Source organism: Castor canadensis, chromosome 11, assembly GCF_047511655.1.
Source record: "Castor canadensis chromosome 11, mCasCan1.hap1v2, whole genome shotgun sequence".
NCBI lineage: Eukaryota > Metazoa > Chordata > Mammalia > Rodentia > Castoridae > Castor > Castor canadensis.
The window spans coordinates 34,129,974-34,154,246 of record NC_133396.1 but is presented as its reverse complement, the minus strand read 5'-3'; the positions used below and the strand labels follow the sequence as shown (position 1 = coordinate 34,154,246).

Below are 24,273 nucleotides of genomic sequence, written 5' to 3'. Positions count from 1 at the left end.
CAAAGAATCTCACCTGAACCTAGGCCTGAACTCATAGAGATCTTGAACTTCAAAGGCTGGGCCTGAAGCCAACATGATCAGACTTTGGGAGACTTCAGGGGAGAGAATGAGTGAATTTAGCACATGGGAATGATGTGAACTATGGCTAGAAAAGAGAAAAGACTGTGGTAGATTATTTGTCTTTAAGAGGTCACAGTAATTCTTCTAGTTCCACATGTTTTTGTTGTTGTTTGTAGTGCTGGAGATCTAATGCAAGGCCTCAGACATGCTAGGCAAGTGCTCTACTACTGAGTTACATCCCCAGCCCCCATGCTATTTTAGAACCTCACTATTCCCAATGGGGTCTGTTTTCCTTCCTTTAAATGTGGGTAAGATTTGGTGACTACTTTCATTTTTGAAAAAATGGTGAAAGCGGTGCTCTGTCATTTCTGAAGTTTGGTCATAAAAGGCCACATGGCGTTCCCTTGGCTTCCTCCTCCTTTCTTCCTTTCTCTTCTTCTCAACTGCTTGTTCTGCAACCCAGCCACCATGGAAAAACCCCATGTACAGGCTCATGTGGATATAAAGTGAGCACCCGCCTCCTCACCCCAACTACTAGCCATCATCAACTGCTTGACATGTAAGTGCACAGCCTTCATAAAATACTAGTCTCCAGCTTGAGTCTTCCAGGTGAGGCTTCAGACATGGGGGAACAGAGACAGACTTGACTGTTTTGCATGGTATGAACTCCTGACCCAAAGAAACTCTAGTACAACAAATGACTTATTATGGGTTAATTTGTTACACAGCCACAGTAACTGAAAACCCAACGTTTTAAAGCTTAGTAGAAAATAACTAGTAACATAAATAACAGGAGAACAAAAAGACTAGAGTATATGAAGGAGGGATGGTCAATTCTTGTCAGTCTGGCTGAGAGGTCAAATACCGTAAGTGAAAAAGGAATATTATATCTGATAACATGCAAATCATTACTGACTAGGCACCAAGACAATACAATGAGGGAAAGAACGATCTTTTCAACAAATGGTGCTAGGACAACTGGATATACATAATCCAAAACAATTAAGTTGGACTCCTCCCTTACGCCTATCAAATTAACTCAAAATGCATCATATGGGATATAGTTCAATGATAGAACTCTTGCCTAACATGCACAAGGTCCTGGTTTCAATCCCCAGCACTGCCAAAAAAAAGATGACAAGTAATAACAAGTGTTGGTAACTATGTGGAGAAATTGGAACCCTCATGTATTGTTAAGTGAGAATGTAAAATGATTTAATTGCTTTGGCAGGTCCTTAAAAATATTCAGGCATGTGCCTAGCAAGTAGGAGGCCTTCAGTTCAAACCCCAGTATTCCCCCCAAAAGTATTTAAACATAAAGTTGCCATATTGCCCAGCATTGAATTGATGAGAGCCCTTTAAAATCCAAATGATTTACAAATTATTATAATTTCTTCTTTCATGCTGTCCAGATTAATTGAACTTTTCTTGATGAATCAAAATTTCCCTCCACAAGCCAGGCATGGTGGCTCACATCTATACTACCTATAAAGGAGGTAGAAATCGGAAGAGGCCAGCCTAGGCAAAGAGCAAGACCCCATCACAACCAATAAAAAGCTGGGTATGCCTGTTATCCTATCTACACAGGAAGCATAGGAGGATCGTGGTGCAGGCCAGCCTGGGCATAAAAGCGAGGCCTATGGACTGTCAGAGTGGCTGGAGTAGTAAAGTGTCTACCTAGCTAGCAAGTACCTGGCCCAGAGATCACCCTCCAATACTGCCAATTAAAAAAAAAAATTCCCTCACAGACCAAAACTTTTGTGAGCATTACTCACAAAAAATAATTACTTTCTTTATATGTGTGTTTTTTTTTTTTTTTTTGGTGGCACTGGGGTTCAAACTTGGCTTCACACTTGGAAGGCAAGGCACTCTATCACTTGAGCCACACCTCCAGCCCTCGTCTTTACCTTTCTGACATGCTTTCACTGTTATTAACTAAACGCATTCCAAATAGTTCACCTAAGTAGACTTTTAGTATATAATTAGGACATCTAATTAGTTCCTTTGTTTATTTTTAAATCTATGTAAAAATGATCTGACAGCCTTTATTGTAATATAGCTCCCTAGAATTCCAAAAGAAAATGGTATCTTCCATGTAATTAAACTATCTCGGTATAGGTTCATGAAAGGTAAGAATATAAAAACTTTAGAGAATAAGGCAAGAACCATTAGTTAACGTTAATGTGTCATTTGCAGTACATTTTTAGGCACATTTAATAGAATTTTTTACTTTTGTCAGACAGAATGAAAATATTTTCAGTGAAGTAGGAAGGAAGATTAGTTGACTAATAGCTAGATATAAAACATCAAGCTAGACGCTTCACCCACAGCAGCCCTTCCTACATGTCAGAAAGATAGAACACTAGCATGAATAACTCTTAAGAGTTTTGACTCTGAATTCAAAGTGATGGTTTCTGAAAAATCAGAATTGCAAATTTATTTTAAAGCACAGTCACATCAGAAAATATGTTATACACTTGAAATAAAAGCTTATCATTAATGCTTACCATTTTAAGAGCATTACCAGGAGTGACTAACATGATAATAACATAGCAAACTACTTTTTCATAATTTCTCTTAAAATGCTTAAAAGATCCTGATGCTGAAGGTTTAAAAGTTTAGTAAATGTAGTAAGCACAGCAACTATCAGAAGACAGCCAATACTTATGACAGTTTGAAGAAACAGACTTACAATGTTACTGTATTGGGGACACTGCTGATGTTCAGTATGACTAGAAATTTTTTTTAACTTTAGCCATCTGCAGCCTTTGGGTGGACTGAATCTTTTATAGTCTAATTGTTAGAGCCCTCAAATATAATCCATACTTAATGCTTTGCTTTTCATGGGTGTGCGTGTGTGTGTGTGTGTGTGTGTGTGTGTGTGTGAGAGAGAGAGAGAGAGAGAGAGAGAGAGAGAGAACACAAATTTTGAAGTGCTTTCCATTCTGGCCTTTAAATAAGCAATTCACATTGTGAACAAAAGGAAATGTGTTTTCTACACACCAATATCTTTTTTTGTTTGGCAGTACTGGAGTTTGAACTCAAGGCCTCAAGTTTGAACTGCTTGCTAAGTAGGTGCTCTACCACTTGAGCCACCTCACCAGCCCTTTTTTGTGTTGGGTATTTTCAAGACAGGATCTCATGAAGTATTTGCCCAGGCTTACAGGCATGAGCCACTAGCACCTGGCAACACCTTTTAAACAATGTTAAAAATCATTAATTAGGGATCTACTTAGTTTAACTTTTTCAGTCATATATGTAAAACACTCTACTATTAAAGCTACTTTTTTTTTTCCCAGTACTGGAGCTTGAACTCAGGGTCTTCACCGTTAGCCATTCCCCCAGCCCTATTTTTGTGAATGGTTTTTCCAGACAGGGTCTCGAGAACTGTTTGCCTAGGCTGTCTTTAAACCGAGGTCCTCCTGGTCTCTGCCTCCTGAATAGCTAGGATTATAGGTGTCAGCCACCAGCACCTGGCTGTATTAAAGCTACTTCATGAATACATGAATGTGTACCTGAATTTTTGTGTGTAATGATTTTCTCATTATTATATATTGTAAAGCAGAAATCAGGTTCTAGTAAAGCTTCACAATCTGAGTTTAGCAAACAAAGCCAGATTTTTGCTTTAAGCTAACAATAAATATTCTTCAACTACACACACATAAACAAAGACCCCCCCCCGCCCCCAAAACTAGAATTCATGAACATTCTGTGGCCTGGAATCATTTTTATCCTCCAGGTATTTATCTGAGTAGGTCAACCTTGCTTCTTCAATTCTGTTTCAAAGCTAGGGGGACTGGGAGTATTCCTCAATGGTAGAACAATGTTTAGCATGCAGAAGGGCCTGGATCTCAGCACCCTCCCCACTCAAAAACAACACCAACAAAAAAACCAAACAACAGCAACAAAAAAACCCCTATACCCTAAAACATGTTTGGTGAAATCTTCAACAATTCAGTACTTATCAATGTTTAGGCAAGTTAGTTTAGTTGTTTCAGTGTCTGGGGCTGTATTTAAGGAGATAGGTGTGAAATCATTATGGGAGCTACCCAAGTAGTCCTCAGAATCAGGGCTGGGGTGTAGGTCGGTGATAGAATGCATGCTTAGCATGTGTGAGCAGAAAGGAAAGGAGGAAGAACAGTGGGAGGGGGTTGACTGAGCATACTCAATTTATTGATATATATAGATATGAAGGATTATACTTATATATACCTAGGTATCCCAGACATTGAAAAATCACCTTGTAACATAATGATTTCTCCAGTTGCTGCAAAGATTAAAAACAACAAAAAAGAAAAGATAGGACTGAAGGTGTGGCTCAGTAGCATTTACCCAGCATAATAAGGCCCTGTGTTCAATTCCTAACACTGCAAAAAAATTAAAATAATTTTTTAAAAATTATGGTTCACTATTGACTTTGGAGCCTGAACATATGAAGCAACACACTGGGACATTATGGTTTCTCTTCAGATGGTATAAATCTTTTACCTTTTACATATGTAGCTACACATTGAAAGAGACCTAAAAACAATTTCTGGCCAGGCACCAGTGGCTCACTCCTATAATTCTAGCTACTCAGGCGGCAGAGATCAGGAGAATCATGGTTAGAGACCAGCCTGGGCAAATAGTTCACAAAACCCCATTTCAAAAATACCACCACAAAAAATGTGCTGTCAGAATGGCTCAAGTAGTAGAGAGCCTGCTTTGCAAGTGCAAAGACCTGAGTTCAAATTTCAGTCTTACCAAAAAAATTCTGCCAACTCATTTAATTGCTATTCAACTAATCTGTTAATTCTAACTGGGGGACCTTAGAAAAAATGCTTAAACTCTGAGTTTCAGTTTCATCAACTGGAAAATTAAGAAATTAGAGTAAGTCTCTTCCAGGTCTAAAGTTCCACTTCTATAATTCTGTTCTAAATAAGGTTTTTAATTTTAAAGATGGAGCAGTTTAAAAGTAGAGCTGGTACATACTTCTAATCCCAGCTACTTGGGAGGCTGAGGCAGGAGGATCTCTTGAGCCCAGGAGTTTGAGACCAGCCTAGGCAACATAGCAAGATGCCGACTCAAATACATATATATATATATTTTTTTTTTTTAAATACACTAAACACTTCAGATCCAAAAAATGTCTTCACAGTGCGACAGAATGGAAACAAACTCTAAGTAATATAGGAATTCTCTGCTTTACACACTAAGTATATTCCTAAAACTTGAATGTATATTTGTTTTGATAATTATAATAATCTTGGCAGTGAATTCATCAGTTAGAAAGGAATCCTTCAGATTTTGTATAGCTTATTTTTTAAAACAGACATGCCTCTACCATAAATATTAATATAACACTGCCACTATAATAAGTACTATAAAAGAGTACTATAAAATAATACTGTTATTAACTGTTGTGTAGCTTAATACTTCAAAGAAGGTAGTACTGTTTCTTATTTCTTATATTTACAAGACCTTATTATTCCATCTCCACTCTATAGTCTGATATCAATCCAATCAATATTCTCCATTAGAGAACAGAAAAGGAGTCAGACTGGAACTGACTATGAAAGCTGCCTCTTTTTAGCAGTGTATATTGTTATCTTGTTATAAAACAGAAACCACTGGGCACCAGTGGCTCACACCTGTAAGCCTAGCTACTTGGAAGGCTGAGATTGGGAGGATTACAGTTAAAGGCCAGCCCACATGAGATGCCTGTCTACAAAGTAACAAGAGCAAAATGGACTGGAGGTGTGGCTTATGTGGTAGAGTGCCTGCTTTGCATGAGTGAAGCCCTGAGTTCAAACTTCAGTCCCACAAAAAAAATAAAAAAGGCAAAAGCCATAATAGATAATTATAGCATAAAAGCATAAAATTTGGGGCTTGTAGAATGGCTCCAATGGTAGAGCACCTGCCTATTAAGCATAAGGCCCTGGGTTCAAACCCTAGCACCACCAAAAGTAATAATAATAATAATAATAATAATAACAATAATAATAATAATAACAATTTGTATTTATTTTCAAATGTCAGGGGTGGATACATTCTGTTACATGAACAAAATTGTATGTTAGTCAGATCTTTTTCTAAGCTGACTTAGTACCTTCTACAAGCATAGAAAGACAATATACATTTTAAGATGGCAAACTAAATTCTTGTTATAAACCAGGCCAGGAAGCATTTTCATCACAATGCCAAACCTACACAAATCACTAAAGACATTATTAGATAAATTAGAGGTTTTAAAGTACATCCTTCCTGACACTGGCAATGTGGGCGTCTACACAGCACCCACAGCTGTGTTTCAGCAGTCTTGGCATAGAATTGCTAAGGTAATAATAATTATTAAAGGTGGGACGTTTTCATCAATTAACTTAGATTTGTCTGGAGCAGCCTCATGGTCCACATACGATGATACTATCAACTTAGTATGCCCTTGCTAGGAATGGTAGCACTTAAAATTTGATGCCCCCACCCCCTAGTTAACCCTATGTATTCTAATTCTAAAAGAACACATTAAAATAAAAATAAAGATGGCATATTCTCTACCTGTGCTAGTAGTTTTCTTCATGGACTAAATGGAGTTAATCAGGGCTGAATTTTTCCTCTTTAAGCTTTTTCTTTCTTTGTATAGCAGTATCTAGGAATGCCACTTGGAATCATATGATTGCAATGCCCACACATCACAGGTTCCTTTCTTTAGCTTTTCTAAATCTAAACAATGCCTACCAAATAACTAATTCCTACAGTTCCGGGTTTGGTGTTCTTCTCACAACAGAAATCATATTCCCTACTGCTGCTATCAATATAATTTTGACAAAAATGTTTGTTCACACTGACCAGGTTGACATTCAAGCAAAGCCAAACAGTATTAAGTTTTCTGTGAACAGCAATTTTTTTCTTTTCTGTATGTGAACAGCAATTTAGATTTTACAAATTTACCAAAGATCAAACTAACATTAGTGCCACAAGATCACAAAAAGAAGATAGTTCAGCAGTAACTATCTAACTTCCATTTAAGGATTTAAACAGCATAACTGTACACAAACAGCTGTTGCCATTAAATCCTAGTATATGCTCAGGTCCGCTTCACTGAGAAGCATCTGACTACTGATAGATATTCCCTCTACCTTGATTCACTTTCTTCTCTAGGCTTCTATAGCACTCTACCCTCCAGTTGTCCTACTATGTTCTATTTTTTTCTTTTCCTTTTTGCCTGGGCTTTATCAGTTTCTAATACACTACAGACATCTCTTGTTTATTTTGTTTATTGTTTATATCTCCTCTGCTCCTCTGTTAAGACTGAAGATGTTGGTCTGGTTTGGTTGTTAGTAACTATTGTCCATACCAATGCCTTCCACAGAATGCTCAGTAAATATATGCTGAATGAATAAACTACTGTTTTCTGGTACATTATGTTTTAGCCTTAAAATAAATGTTTCTTAAGAGTAGAAAATCAGGCTAGGGAGTGGCTCAATGAAAGAGCACTTGACTAGCTTGAGTTCCCCAGCACTGAAAAAGAAAAAAATCATAAAAATCAGTATGTTTACAAAGGAGTATTCCAAGTAATTTAATGCTACGTTTTTACATGTAGTCTATTAAACTTGTGCTAGTATCAGTAAATAGATGATAATCATGAGCAAATAGGAACTGTGGTCAGGTGTACATTTTTGTTTCAACTCAAATTGCTTTATGTTGGGACCTCATTTATATTAGATTCTTCTCAGTTTTATTCCACAAGGGTAGTTCTATTTGATCCATATTCCAAATCTAACATTGGCTATCTGTTCCTTTTAAACAAGTGGTTAATTTCTATTTCTTTTTTCTCAATTTTCCATTTCTGCCCTTTTCTATGATTTCAAAAATGTCTATTCTCCTTTATCACTTCTAATGTGCCCTTTATTTCATTGACAGTTTTTTCTCTTCCACTTATTTCCTAAGCCCTATAGCTAAGACTTTATCTTATGCATCAAATCTTCTTTGACCTATCTCTAAGTTGTTTTTTGTTTGTTGAGACAGGGTGTCACTGTGTAGCCCAGGCTGACCTCACTGCAATCCTCCTGTCTCAGTCTCCTTGAGAGCTGAGATTACAAGCATGAACCACCAGGCCAGTATGTGTTACAGTTCTATTGGAGCATTTGCAAGTTCTTTTTTTAATTATTCAAGGAAGTATATTTTATTACAGTTTTCATCAGTTGCTTTTCATTATTCAGCAGTGTTTTGCAATTGCCATTATTTTTATTTTCATTTTATTCTTTTCAATTATTTTTATTATACTACTCTCTATATAAATTCTTTTCTGTTTTCTTTAAAATATTCAGTCAGCTGTTCTTCCTGGACCAGCTATTTGTAAGAGCTACCTGTACTTGAGGCTAGCAAGAATTCTTCCTAAATCACAATGAAGTTCCTGAGGACTCCAGGTTGTATGAGTTATTTTGTTCTCTCCTTCTCCCAGCCAGCAAATATTGGCAAGCTGTGCATAGTACAACGTCTCTTTCTTCACCAATGTTTTTCTTAAAATATGGTATATTTCTAGTTCTTCATTTAGCTATTTCCTCATTCTTCAAACTAATAAGCTACTACAGGAAGCAGTTGAATGGTTCAAAAAATATAGAGAATATACTCTATTGGCTCTTACTGAGGTCTGCAGACATAGGCTTCCTGTAATATTTCTTCATACCCATTTGGCCTTTGCTGGTTTTGGCAGCCCTTAGTTTTGTGATTTGATGTTTCAGATATGTCTTACTCTTATTAAATAATAATAACACATTTTTTTCCTGGTGATATCTACTATTGTTATTCTATTGTCACTGCTATTCTACTATTTAATGAGCCCCTAATTGTTTTACACTAGGGATCTGTACTGCTTTTTATAACACAAAGGCATGTGCATTTAGGCATCTTGATTCCTGAGTAGAGCAAAATAAAATACTTTGTTAAAGGAGTCCTATTTAGTGAGTTCAGAAGGAAAACAAGTATGTGAGGAATCAGTAATTTTAATCTAATTTCATGCCTGCTATTTAACTTATACTATGACCTTCTATTAGTCATTTTGCTCTCAGATTCTTTGCCATAAACCTGAAACTTTTGTTGTTCATGTGTTTTGGATGGAATTTAGAGATCTTGTTTAAATATAAATTTATAACAAATGAATAATATTGAGAGTTAATATCAAATCAAAGAAGATGAAGTGTTTATAGTTACCTTACATTTTCCTTCCATCCCTCTAAAGTAGTCTAAAACCAGGCAAGATCTGTTAACAGATTGTAGATTCCTTCTCTCTAGTCTGTACAACATATGTGCAAAACCAACTGCATTCACCAAAACTTAAATATATCAATAAGGAGGAAAAGTTGTGATTTATTTTCCTGCTTTAGTTTAATCCCACATGGTTTACATAGAAATTCCAACAAATGGTCTTTCAAGTACTTGATTCTTCTGTTTATTTTATTTTATTTTTTGGTACTGGAGTTTGAACTCAGGGTCTACATCTTAAGCCACTCTTCCAGCCCTTTTTTTTGTGATGGGTATTTTCGAGATAGTGTCTCAAGAACTATTTGCTTGGGCTGGTTTCCAACCACGATCCTCCTGATCTCTGCCTCTTGAGTAGCTAGGACTATAAGCGTGAGCCACTGGTGCCCAGATGTTTATTTTTTTGAGACAGGGTCTTGCTATGTAGTCCAGGCTGGCCTTTAACTATCAATCTTCTCTTCTGCCTCAGCCTCTTAAGTGCTGGGATTACAAGCATGTGCTACACACCCAGCTTAAATAGTTCATTCTTATAAATTGTGATAGAACCTCAATTAAATTCTCAGATGAAAGAATTTCTGATATTGAAAATAATGACAATTATTTTCAATTTATTCCATTTTTAAGACGTTCCAAAGTTAATATTAGCAGGGCACCCGTGGCTCATGCATGTAATCCAACCTACTCGGGAGGCACAGATAAGGAGGATCAGTTTGAATCCAGCCTGGGCAACCTTTCACAAAAAGGGTTGATGAAGTGGCTCAAAGTGTAAGCCCTGAGTTCAAACCCCAGTACCAAAAAAATAAAATAGTAATAATAATAAATTACTTGGTATTAAATAAGTTAACATCCTAACTGTGTAAATTAAGTAGTTATTAAAAAACTAATCGTTATGTAAGTTGATAACATTAAGAAACCCAATACTGTTTCTTATTGGTTCTGTGAAAACTTACATTCCACCAGAAACATAACAAGCAAATGACTTAACTTTCAGAGGTTATTTTGGTCCTCTTCAGAAGCTTACTTTGCAGTAAGCAAAGTGACACACACCTATAATTCCAACACAGGAGGCTGAGGCAAGAGGTTCATGAGTCCAAGGCCAATGCAGACTACAGAGCAAGACCCTGTCTCAAAACACGAAACAAAATCAAAATTTACTTTTCTTCATGGAGAAAATAAAAGGAGTTGCTTGTGAGAGTATCAAACGCTTGGTATTCTATTATGAAAATTTTCAAGTGTGCAAAAAAATTAAAGAATTTACAGTGACTTCATATTCCCACCACTTAGATTCTGGCATTAATATTTTGATATCTATCTATCTATCTCCATTGATTAATCCATGAATATCTTATTTTTCATGAATATTAAAGCAACTTACTGATGCCAGTACACTTCCACCCTAAATCAGTATGTTTATTATTAACTAGAATTCACCGTGTGTTTATAGGTTTTAACAAAATTTACATAGAATCACAAATCTTGAATGTATATTCATGGAATTTTAACAAGTTGCATGTACCTATGTAACTCAAATCCTTTCCAAGATACAGGATATCCTAATTATTCCACAAAGTTCCCCATGCCCCTTCAGTCAATTTGCATCCCCACTGCAGTCTCCCACTACTCTCAGTTTTTTGCTGCCATCGTTTAGTTCTATATCTTTTTGCTTTACATAGACTCACCATGTATTCCTCTATGTAAGGCTCCTTTCATTCACCAAAACATTTTATAGATTCACCCAAGCTATTGTATATAAATAGTCCCTTTTCATTGCTGAAAAGTTTTCCATTTCACTAATATACTGTAGTTTATTTATTTCCCTATTAATGGACATGTACACTGTATCCAGTTTTTTTGCTATGATTAATAAAGAAACTGTAAACATTCCTGTGTGAGTCACTGTAAAAAAAACAATCTTTTCTATCAAAGTATATGTCACCCTCTTAGATTACTTAAAATTCCTCAGGTCACTATCTTAGGTGACTTGCACTGTTTAAAGGATTCCTGTTTCTTCTTCTGGATTCCTGAATAGACCCCCCCCCATGAAAATTGCCCACCAAATTGTGTGCCCTACCCCATCTCCCAAGCTTTTTAGCCAATCAAGAAAGATTGTGAGCCTCTGACCTGCACAAATCCCAGGTAAGGGGCAAGTACAAGTGCATCAGGGATATAAGGAGAAGGCACTGTAGCCATTTTGTGCTTGCGTGTCTGCTCAGCTGGAGTGAATACATGCTTGCACACTTTTGATCAAAAGAAATTGCCTTGTCAAGACTGTCTCTCATGTGTCTGTTTTCGGCACCAGATGGTCTTTAATTCCAACAATTTGGGGGCTCATCTGGGATTTTGCATTCCATCTGGGGAGGGAGACCCCTGGCCCTTTCTTGGGGAGACAAATTATAGCTGTTTCAGACACACCCCTCTCCTACTTGTAAAGATAAAACAATGCAACTCACTTAGAAAAATCCTTGGCGTATGACACGAGAACCATCAATATTTTGTACATATGAATTGGGAGCAGATGTCTCAGGGACAGACTGCTTAGGTGCCTTTGAGCTCCATCTAACTCCCAACCCCTCCCAGGTGACACCCAGTTCTACCTCCACTCCAATATTACCTCTATTGTACAACAATCGAACTCAGGTGGCCATAGTAGAAGTCAAGGACCTAAGACAAACTGTGGCTATTGGAATCGGATACAGGGATACGGAAAGCTTGGGTAAAATATTCTGTCCACACATTAAATAAGAGCAATTGCTATGTTTGTACTACTGGAAGACCAGAGTCTCAGGTGGTCCCATTTTCATTAGGATGGTCCTCAGATCCAGATGGAATGTACTGCATGTTCGTTCTGTTTCAGGATGCCAAAGCTTGGGGCAATGAGCCCTGCTGGATGCTATCATTACTGTTCCCAGAGGTCAGAGGTCCTGCAGATCAGCCCCTGAGGACTATTACGTCACACACCCAAGCGGTTAATTGAGACAGCCCTCACCAAACAATTACCCCTGCCCTATCAAAATAACTTGATTCTATTAGAATGCAGGAACACGAGAGCCAATGACTCCTAAATGAGTTTAAAGAAAAGAATTTAAATTAAGAGGGGGGAAATTGTGAGAAAAATGATCTTTTCTATCAAAGTATTTGTTACCCTCTTAGATTACTTAAAAATTCCTCAGGTCGCCATCTTAAGTGACTTCCATGTTTAAAGCATCCTTGCTTCTTCCAGATTTCTGTACAACTCCATTGCCCGCCAACTGTATATCCTAACCCATCCCCTAAGCCTTTTAGCCAATCGAGGGAGATTGTGAACCTCTGACCTGGACAAATCCCAGGTGAGGGGCAGGTACAACTCTGCCAGGGATGTGAGGAGGAGCCACTGTCAGCCATCTTGTGCTAGCGTGTTGCTTAGTGGGAGTGAGCACATGCTTGCACCCTCTTAATCAAGAGAAAATTGCCTTGTCAAGATTTTCTGTCTCTCGTGTGTCTGTTTTCGGCACTGGAGGGTTATTAATTCCAATACTTCCTTCCTTCTGACAGGGCCCACAGAGAACCCTGGTATCTGTTCAGAGTGGATGCATGTGGGGTGAAACACTGGGTATAAAGGATACACTTCTCCCTTTTATGACAATCTTAAGGGCTGGACCAGACCCTGAGGCCCTGGTAAGGCTCCAATTTCCACCATTCAGAACAGTTGGCAGTCTTTAAACAGACTACAGTCGAAATTACAGCTGTTTCAGACACACCACTCTCCTTCATGCAAAGAAGTGTAATCCACTTAGATTGGTCATAGAAAGCTCTTGGAGTACAACAACAGAACCATCCACATTTTATAAATATGGGTTGGGGGCAATTGTCTCAGGAACAGACCCTTTAGGTGCCTTTGAGCTCTGTCAAGTTCCCAAACCCTCTCAGTTCCACCTTTGCTCCAATGTTACCTCCACGTTTATACAACAATCAAACTCAGGTAACCACAGTAGAAGTCAAGGACCTAAGACAAACTGACTATTGAAATTGGGTATGGGGATACAGATGCTTGGATGGAATGGATAAAATATTGTGTCCACACAGAGCAATTGTTACTACTGGGAGGCCAGAGTCTCAGGTGGTCCTAAGATCCAGATGGAATGTATTACATGTTGGCTCTTTCAGGATGCCATGGCTTAGGATAACAAATCCTGCCAGACACCATCACTACTGTTCCCAGAGGTCAGAGGTCCTGCGGGTCAGCCCCCAAGGACTGTTAAACCATCTGCTCCAGATGCCAGTTATACCTCATGTCTCACCAGGCAGGGGAGGACGACTGACAAATATGGAAAACCTGATGGGATACAGTGAAAGCAGATCCTTCAACAGTCTCACAAACCAGTCCACAATCTCAGTGGACAAAGCCGATGTCTGGTGATACTGTAGAGGACCTTAACTTGAGACTCTCCCAAGTAACTGGGTAGGCACCTGTGGTTTGGTGCTGTTGGCAAGCCCTTTCACCCTAGCATTTATATCCCCAGCCCATGTCACAACACCTAGGAAAAGGAGAGACACAGGCATAGACGTTGCAACCAGCCACAGAGGCTCCTTGGATCTCCATGTTTACATTGATGCCATTGGGGTTCTTAGAGGGGTGCCAGATGAATTTAAAGTCAGAAATCAAATTGCAACAGGATTTAAATCAGTACTCTTGGTGGTCCACCATAAATAAAAATGTCGGTTGGATTAATTATATTTATTATAACCAACAAAGGTTTGTTAACTATACCTGGGATGCTATCAAAGGAATAGCAAAGCAATTGAGACCAATTAGTCAGATGGCTTGGGAGAACAGGCTAGCATTAGACATGATGTTGGCTGAAAAGGGAGGGGTTTGCATAATGATTGGAGTTTCGTGTTGCAATATATATCAAATAATACAGCCCCTGATGGAACTATTAGTAAGGCCCTTCAGGGATTAACTACCCTATCCAATGAGCTAGCTGAAAATTCAGGTATAAATGATCCCTTCACAAACTTAATGGAGAAATTGTTTGGGAGATGGAAGGGCTGGATGACCTCAATCTTAACCTCTTTGGTCGTAGTGGCCAGAGTTTTAATTTTAGTAGGATGCTACATAATTCCTTGTGTCCGAGGACTAACACAGCTGTTAACTGAGATAGCCCTCACCAAACAATCACCCCTGCCCTACCCAAATAATTTGTTCCTATTAGAAACACAGAAACATGAGAGCCAACGGCTCCTAAATGAGTTTGAAGAAAATAATTCAAATTTTAAAAAAGGGGGAAATTGTAAGAAAAATGATCTTTTCTATCAAAGTATTTGTCACCTTCTTAGATTACTTAAAATTCCTCAGGTGGCTATCTTAGGTAACTTGCATTATTTAAAGGGTTCCTGTTTCTTCTTCTGGATTCTTGTACAGCCCCACTGCCCACCAAATTGCATGCCTTACCCCCACCCCCCAAGCCTTTTAGCCAATCAAGAAAGATTGTGAACCTTTGACCTGTACAAATCCCAAGTAAGGGGCAGGTACAACTGCATCAGGGATATAAGGAGAAACCACCATTGGCCATTTTGCTCAGCTGGAATGAATACATGCTTGCAACCTTTTGATCAAAAGAAATTGCCTTGTCAAGATTTTGTCTGTCTGTCTGTTTTCAGCACCGGAGGGTCTTTAATTCCAATAGTCATTTTATAGATATGTTTTCATTTCTCTTGGGTAAGCTCTTAGAAGTGGAATTGATGGGTCATAGAGTGGGTGTGTGTTTAGTTTTATAAGAAACTGCCAGAGTTGGGCACCAGTGGCTCATGCTTGTTATCCTAGCTACAAAAAAAAAAAAAAAAAAAATCACACACAAAAAAAGGGCTGGTGGAATGGTGTAGCCCCTGAGTTCAAACTCCCCAGTACCATAAAAAGGAGAGAGAAAAAAAATTTATCCTGTTTATACAGCTGTAAATGTACTTCCCAGGCACATTAATGATGTTCACTGTAGGAAAAAAACAAACAAGTGTCCTTCCTCAATAGGGTACTGATTAAATACAAATTCAGCCAATAAAAATGATAAGATAAATCTATATATCCTTCTAGAAAGACATATGTAAGAAAACAGTATTAGCATTTGAAAAAGGGATTTAGATGGTGACACATATACTAAGTTGATAGCAGTTACTTTGGGTAACAGAAATGAAAATCTGGGGAGGAGGTTTATACTTTCCTTTTTTCTCTGTTACTTGAATTTTTAACCATGATACTGAATTTCTTTTATAAGTAAAATAAATAAGTCAAGAGGTTTCAGTTATAACTCAATGGTACAGCACTTACCTACAAGCACAAGGCCCTGGGTTCAATCCTCAACAATGCAATAAATAATCAATGGTGTAACCAGGAAGCCTGACAGTTTTTATTATATGAGCTATTTAGAAGTCTTACATATGGCTAGGAGAGAAAAATCAACTCCTTTAAAAATTAGTCCAGTCATTCCCTATAATTCAAACACCAGAAGAAGCCAATATTTCTTAGATAATCCTTTTAACATAATCTCTCATCTCTATTCAACTCCATACAACCCATAAACTGATTCAGATTTATATCCTTCCTCCCAACCCAATCTTCCACTATGCCTTTCTAACTCAAGGGATAAGCAAATTACCTATCTTTTCAGTCTCTTCTCTTTACATGTCATTCCTTTCAGCTTCTTACATTAACTGATACTTGATTCTTTTGAAGATACCATTCTTTCTTGGAACCCACTGAAGCAGTGCCAGACAGACTGGTTTTAAGGTAGATTAGGTGCCATCCTTGCTCCTCAATGCTACCTACAGATAACAATGTCCCTCCTTTCTCCCTAAACAAAAACAAAAACAAAACTTGGAAATTCATGCTAAATCATTTACCACTCCAATTATAATCTTCAGCAGATCTCCATACTCATGGCTTCATTATTTGAATATTTTAACACCTACCTTATTGTTACTCCCCTCCACCAATACAATGTTTTAGCTATTTCAGTACCTTCACAGATGATCCTTCCAACACTCAGACATCTAAGTTTCTTGACCTCCTCACCTCCGATGATCTAAGTCCTCTATTTCAACAGTCAGACCCTTCTATGATCATCTCATAGGCTCTCATTACTAATAATTAAACCACCTTCATAATCTCCATAGTTCAAGCATTCCACCCTTCTCCCCAGCTCCTGTCTTCTCAACCCACTCTCTCTGAGCCTCATCAACTTTTTAACACCACCAGGACTTTCAATCCATTTTTCCTACCATGTTCACTATTATCCTTCCTTAGCCCATTGTTACCATTCCCTTGCATAAATTCTCAAATTGCTTATCCCTTTATTCCTCTGTCTAACCCACTTTGTAAAATACTGATTAAATTGAATTCTATCCTGATTCAAGCCAGCATCCATGGTTGAATGTAAGCAAAACAAAATTAAACTGGCCTTCCTTTAATTCATGACTGGTAACTTTGTGAACCCTTAACTTACTATTTTGTTTTCAATTTTGGTTTGCTTGTTTGGTTTGCTTCAGCAGTACTGGGGTTTGAACTCAGGGCTTCTCACCTGATAGGCAGGTACTTTACTGCTTGAGCCACACATTTGGCCCCTTGTGTTTTGAGACAATTTCTCATTATGCTGCCTAGGCTTGTCTCGAACTCCTAGGCTCAAGTGATCTTCCCACCTCAGCCTCAGAAGCTGGGACTGCAGGCACATACCACTGTACCTGGCATAACTATTTTTTCTTTCTCTCTTTTTTTTTTTTTAAACTGTATTTTTCTTAAATAACCTTTTCTTCCTTCCTTCTCCTTATTCTCATTGAAATACAGAAATGCAGGCTGGAGGCATGGCTCAAGGCCTCATGTCTAGCAAGTATGAAGTCCTGAATTCAAGCTCCAGTTCTGCAAAAAAAGAAAGAAGCTGGGCTCCAGTGGCTCATGCCTGTAATCCTAGCTACTCAGGAGGCAGAGATCAGGAGGATCATGAATCAAAGCCAGCCTAGGCAAATAAGTTCTCGAAAATACTTAACACAAAAAGGGCTGGGGGAGTGGCTCAAAGTGAAGGCCCTGAGTTCAAGCCCCAGTACCACAAAAAAAAAAAAAAAAGAAAGAAAAATGCTCGGAACTCACTATATCTACTGAACCATGTGCATTTGTATCCATATGCTCTGTCATTCTTCCTATTACAATGATAAAAAACAATGTTCACAATCATAAGTTCATGTCTTCTACTTATCCACTGTGTTCTATTCCCTTTAACCAGCCAAGGATACCTGTTTTACAACTGTGTCACTTACATGATCAGTTTCCCTTCTTTATTAATCATTCCTATCAACCAAACATGAAAAAGCAAATTGTACTATCTGTACTTTCTCAGCTCCCTCCCCACCCCCCTTTTTTTTTTTTGGTGGTACTAGACTTTGGAATCAAGGCCTTCATCTTGAGCCACTCCACCAGCCCTTTTTTCTGTGTTGGGTTTTTTTTTCGAGATATGGTCTCCCGAACTATTTGCCCAGGCTGGCTTCGAATTACAATCCTCCTGATCCCTGCCTCCTGAGTAGCTAGGATTACAGGCGTGAGCCACTGGCGACTGGCTCCCCTTGTTTCATAAACTCATTCCATTTAAGTTCTAGTCCCTACTATTTCTCTGAAACTGCTTTTATTAAGCTCACAATGACTTCCATGTTGCCAAATCTGTCAACTCTCCATTTTATTTTCATTATCAGCAAAATATGACACAGGTGGATCACTTTTCTACTGCTTGTTTCACTTATAGGCCACCACTTCTCTTGGTTTACTTTCTATGTCATTAAGTACTCCTTTTGGTCTTCTGCTGGTTTCTCTTTCTCTGTCTGACCTCTAAAAGTTGGAAAATTCCCCAGAGTTCAGTCCTTGACCTACTCTCTATTCATACACATTTCATAGATTTTGTCATGCCTCATCACTTTACCTGTTATATATGCTGATGAGTCCCAACTGTATGTTTCTGGTCCAAACTTCACACCTGAACTCCAGGTTCTTATACTCAAGTTCATACTCTTGGAGATCTACTGTGCATTTCAAACGTATTAACATGCTCCAAAGCTAATTCCTAATTCCCAACCTTTTTGCCAAACCTGTTCCTCCCATAAACTTCCTTATCTCCATTTTTCTATTTGCTCAGGTCAAACACCCTAGGATCATGTTTTATTCCTCTTTTAGCTCAAAGCCCAAATTCAGTCCATCAGAATTACCTTTTGGGTCCTATCTTCAAAGTCTACTTCTTACCAATTCATAGATACCACCCCAGTTAAAGCTATTATTATATCTCACCTGAATTAATGTCATTACCTAATAACTAGTCTCCCTGCTTCTACCTTGCCATTCCCCATGCCCACAGTTTATTCTGTCCGTAGAGTCAGAGATGTCCTTTAAAAATGTAAGTCAAAGGTTGAGGGTATAGCTTAATGGTATTCCCAACATGTGCAGGCCTGGAGGTTCTGGTTTAATACTCCAAAATGCATGAAATAAAATATAAATAAATAAAAGTACCAATGTTAATTTTGTATTTTGATAATTTTACCACCATCTTATAAGATATTAACATTAGAGGAACAAGGGAGACGGACATACATGAACTCTCTGCACTATCTTCAGGTCTACTATAAATCTAAAATTACTTCAAAATTAAAAGTTTAAAATTAGGCAAGTCTTGTCATTGTTTAAAAACAAACAAACAAAAAACTCAGTGCCAGCCAGATACCTGCAGCTCACACCTGTAATCCTAGCTTCTTGGGAGGCTGATATCAGGATGATCACAGTTTGAGGCCAGCCTGGGTAAACAGTTCACAAGACCTCATCTCTAAAATAACCAGAGCAAAATGGACTAGAGGAGTGGCTCAAGTGGTGGAGTGCCTGCTTTGCAAGTACAGAACCCTAAGTACAAACCCTAGTTACACACACACACAAACTCTTCAGTGCAAGAAGTACACAGAAGACTCGCAATAAATAGTTACTGAATGAATGGGTAAAAACTAATTATTAACTATTCAAGACCTTTTCAAGTTCAGTGATTGTCTTTTCCTACAATGCCTCTTTATCGGTTTCTATTCTTACACCAGTTTTCCTGTATGTTCTCAAATGCTACATTCCCTCATAATTCTGTTAAGAGGGAATGTACACACCACTATTCTTACCCACTATCTTCTAAGAGTCATACCTTAAGGGATATCTTTTTGTTTAAATCTAAATTACCATTTCATAGCACTCTGAAAAGTATCCATTCCAAAGCCGTAACTGTGCTGCATTTGTGTTTTTGAGGATACTAACATTCCTTTGTACTTAGATATTTGACTTAAATGTAACTCATAAAAATAATCCCTTTTTTAATTTCATCTAGATTTAGGTTTGGTTATTCAAGAAGCAAGGACCATGGCTAAATCAGTATCTTTAAACATACCCGAATAAATCATGTTTATTGTTTAGTTTTTTAGAAGCTTGCATTTTAAAAGTATATACTCCTTTTAAAAAGGAATTTATGGTACGCAAAAAGAACCCTATTAAAGGTCATAAATTAAACACTAAAAATTTAAATGAGATTGTACAGCATTAGATCTAGCCTTATATGAAACAGAATTATTTCTACTTTACACAAATTCCAGTAATCTAAGTAATCTCTAGTTGATAAATGATCCCTTAGGAATTCTACTGGTTAAATTTTTGAAGAACTATTTTTAAATAAGTCTTAAATACACACCAAATCTCAGTGCAGTTGGCAGCATCAGAAAAGTTTAATTACCCTTCTATTTTTTTAACCACCCAAAGAAACCAATCCATTAACTCCCACAGTACTTATTACCTGCTGTGAGCACATCAAGTGGATTCCCCACTGTTAAATTCAGAAAATAAATGAGAAGAAAGGGGGTGGGGGAGGGAGTACAGATAGGAGAAGCAACAACAATACAGCAACTAGGGATAAAAATGAAATTTTCAGCCTAGTTTTTGATACTGAGAAAGATGCAAAACTATTTTCAGGAATTCTAAAGAAACTATCTAGGAAAATGATTTCCTTCGTGTGGTAAAATACAATTCAAACTAAAGACAGAATAATTTACTGCAATTTTCTGTAAATGCTACTCTGTAAGGAACCAGAAAATAAAGTTACATTTTGACTTTGAAAAGACTCATTGAGTCAGTAAATGAAAATTGGGAAAAAAAGAAGGGGTAGGTCACAAAACCTTTTTTATGCAGAACTGTAACAGTACAAAATATGCATTATTCTTACAATGAAAAGAAGAAATTGTCCACAGTAGACACTATAGCAGGGTTCACAATCATTTTACTTTCCAGCTATAGTTTCCCTTCTGAAATCCCCCCAAAATTGGTTCTGTGCTGCTTAAGTTAAATCAAGAGTACTGGCATCAAGCTGAATGAATCTGACTGCAGATCACTATCATCTATTTCAAAATGGATTTTGGAGAGCGAGCTCCTTAAAGGAAATGCTGAATTATAACCTTAACCACAGCATTGGGCATTGCCTTAGGAAAAACTGTCACAGAGTAAATAGAGTGGAAGAAATAGGAGAATGTATGCTATATAAGAACTGCTAGGAAAACAAACAGGTAACAATAGCAACAATTATAATAGTAATAAATTCTAGGCCTCACCAGAAGAAAAAAGGTCAACACATTAGAAGGTGTTCTTTTTAGTTTCTAATGAATCCAGGCAGTTCTTCAAGTTACTGAGGGAATTCCATTAACTAGCTTACTAGAGGTATATAATATCTTTATCTGTATGCTAATTGATGTTTATGAAGGGTCTTCACATATATAATTTCGTTTTGCATGTGTCAAACCCTGTGAGGTAGATACAATAGATACAACTTTCAATTTGCAAGTAAGGAATCGTGTCCTGTCACTTCTCGGCCTTTTGGCTAAGATCAAGTGTAGTATCTGTTCTTATCAGTTTAATATTTGATATGTCATCTATCCAAGAACAATATATTAAATGGATTTTTGGAGTTAGGAGATAGAATAGGCGCTTGCTCCGTCCACTGCACGCATCAACCTGGTATTGCAGTACTTCCAGGAACGGTGTACCAAGAAAAAAGAAAAAAAAAAAAGAATTGTCTCCTTAATATCCCTAACATCGCTTATAATTTCTTTACTTACAGGCAATTATAAGCAAAGACTTATGGAGAATGAACAAGGCTTAACTGAGTATTTATTTCAATAGAATCAGGGAAATGGCAATAGAAAATTCTACCTCTAGCCAGGTGTGGTGGTATAACTCTGTAATCACAGCTACTTAGGAGGTGGGGATCAAGAGGATCATGGTTTGAGGCCATTCTGGGCAAAATGATAACAAGGTTCCACAACAAGATGAGCATGGTGGTGTGAGTCTACAAGCTCAGCTACATGGGAGGCATAGGTAAAAGAATTGCCAGGCTGGCCCTGGGCAAACAAGCAAGACCCTATCTGAAAAGTAACTAAAGCAGAAAAAAAAAAAGGATTAGGGATGTTGATCAAGTGGTAGAGTGCCTGCCTAGGAAGGGTGAGGTCCTGAGTTCAAAACACTAGTACTGTCAAAAAAAAAAAAGAAGAAGAAGAAGAAAATTGTACCTCTATTAGTTACTATTTTCTATTTATTGAAAATTATATGCCAGACATTGTCTTTATGTACATGATCTCTTTCAAACCTCACAGTAACCTGTAAGGACCATCTAACAACTATTTAATCATTAGGAATATTTGCTTGAAACTATTTTTTTCCAAACGATTTAATTGCCCTTAAAAACCATGTGGAAGTGCTTGGAAAATTGGGTATCTATATGCAGAAAACTAAAACTAAACCCCTATCTCTCACCTTATGCAAAAATCAACTTTAAACGCACCAAAGATCTTAATGTAAGACCTGAATAGGACACTAATTGCTCAGGAAATAAGAACAAGAATTGACAAATGGGTCTGCAATCAAATTTTAAAGTTTCTCCACATCAAAAGAAAGTTATCAGAATCAAGAGACAATCCACAGAGTTGGAGACAACCAGCTATTCAACAGATAAGGGATTAATACCTAGAATATAGAAAGAACTCAAATAACTAAACAGCAAAATAAAATAACAAATAATCCAATTAATAAATGAGCAAATGAATTGGATAGTTCTCAGAAGAAAACTGGCCAAAGGATGTAAGGGGAAATAAACCCTCATACACTGTAGTGGAAATGTAAACTAGTGCAACTGAGGCAGGATAGATAGAAAAGGAGACAGGGAAATTATATTTGAATCAATATTTAAAGGGTCAGACTCTGACACTGGGACAAGGAGAGCAAGAGCAGCTGCCCCCCTCCCATTTCCTTTTAGATGCTAAGTTACAGAAACTGGGAGACAAAGATGAGCTACCTCCTTCTGTTTTCCTCTTTGAGATATTAAGCTGCAAGGATCCTTGGATGGGTGGAGAATAATCATGTCTAGCAAAGGAAAGTTCTAAAGCACACCTATTGTCTCTTTGATTTGGATAGGTCAAGATGACCCCCCACTGCCCACCCCCATTTTAACAAGCATCTCAGGCACCCACATCCATTATCTTTGATCACATGTATTCCCCCAGCTCGCCAGTATAAGACTATGAGATGGGGGCCACCATTTTGAGACTTTGCTCCCATTTCCTACATGGGGAATGGTCATCAGGTAAATGCATATTAAAACAACAATGAAACCGAGAATGCTGTAAATCCAAAACACTGATATAACACCAAATGCTCATAAGATGTAGAGCACCAGAAACTGTCATTGATCAATAATGAAAATGGTACGATCACTTTGGAAGGCTGTTTGGCAGTTTCTTATGAAACTAAAAACAGAAAATGGCCTTGGCTTAGAATAGTTCAATAATGATTTTTCAACTATTCAGTGGTGTGAGACAAACATACACTCAGCAGAAACTGTACTTTGAATTTACATCTTTTCCCAGGATAGTGGTATGTTGTAAGATACTTTCTCACAATGCAGGGTAGCAGCAGAGATCACAAGGGTAAACAACCAACCTATAGGTTTATCAGATTGTAACCCCCCTTCATTAGTCAAGGAGCCTCTGTATACTATACCATAGGATCCACACAAAAACCTGCACACAGGTGTTTACAGCAGCTTTATTTACAATTTCTGTCATGGTTTAACTATAAAGTATCCTCCCAAAAAGGACTCATGTGTTGAAAGCTTGGTCGCTAGCTGGAGGCCCTGATAGGTAACTGGATCCTGAGGACACTGACTTCACTGAGGGGTTAGTTCATTGATGAGTTCACACTGAATGGGCTATTAGGAGGTAGGGCCTGGTTGAAGGAAGTAGGTCACTGGGGCAAGGGGGGCAGTCTTTGAAGAATATTCCTTGTATCTGTACCCCTACTGTCCTCTGACCTGTTCAGCACTTTGCTCTACCACATGCCCCCTACTGTGATGTTCTGCCTCACCAAGCATAGATCCAGAAACAATAGAGCCAACTGACCAAGGGCTAAAACCTATGAAAGAATGAGTTAAAATAAATCCTTCGCCCCATAAATTGCATTCTTAGGTAGTTTGTCATGGTGACAAAAAGTGATTGACACACTTGCCAAAACTTGGAAGCAACCAGGCTCTCCTTTAGTGGGTACTATAGCTTGAATATTTTTTTTTCCTGTGGTACTAGGGTTTGAACTCAGAGCCTCACGCTTGCTAGGCAGATGCTCTACCACTTGAGTCACTCAGCCAGCCCTTTTTTGTGTTGTGTATTTTTGAAATAGAGTCTTGCTTTTATTTTCCCCTGGTTGGCTTCAAACCATGATCATCCTGATCTCTGTCTCCTAAGTAACTAGGAATATAGGCATGAGCCACCAGTGTCCAGCTATAGTTTGAATCTTGAGTGCCCTCCAAAGGCCCATAAATTGATAGCTTGGTCCCAGCCTGTGCTAACCAGGAGGTGGTGGAACCTTTAGGAGGTAGCGGCTAGTAGAAGGAAGTTAGTCAGTAGGGCTGGTGA

The 24,273-nt window shown here is 38.0% G+C and overlaps 2 protein-coding genes and 1 non-coding gene across 6 annotated transcripts in view; 2 read left to right on the top strand and 1 right to left on the bottom strand.

The window, feature by feature from the left end:
* Ppm1e (protein phosphatase, Mg2+/Mn2+ dependent 1E) overlaps positions 1-24,273 on the bottom strand; it is a 128,228-nt gene that overhangs the window by 26,969 nt on the left and 76,986 nt on the right. The window lies entirely within an intron of this gene.
* The window catches only part of Trim37 (tripartite motif containing 37), a 204,267-nt gene that overhangs the window by 146,781 nt on the left and 33,213 nt on the right, over positions 1-24,273 (top strand). For 2 of the 4 annotated variants that reach the window (XM_074046206.1, XM_074046200.1), the window contains exon 25: positions 8,367-8,430. The exons of the other annotated variants lie outside the window; for them this stretch is intronic. In XM_074046206.1, coding sequence (XP_073902307.1) covers positions 8,367-8,415 — 49 coding nt within the window. In that variant the 3' untranslated portion in view covers positions 8,416-8,430. Of the gene's footprint in view, positions 1-8,366; positions 8,431-24,273 lie in introns of those variants that run through there. 4 annotated transcript variants of the gene reach the window in all.
* On the top strand, positions 21,172-21,362 carry LOC141414200 (U2 spliceosomal RNA). The gene has a single exon (XR_012439278.1). It is a non-coding gene; the product is annotated as a U2 spliceosomal RNA (small nuclear RNA).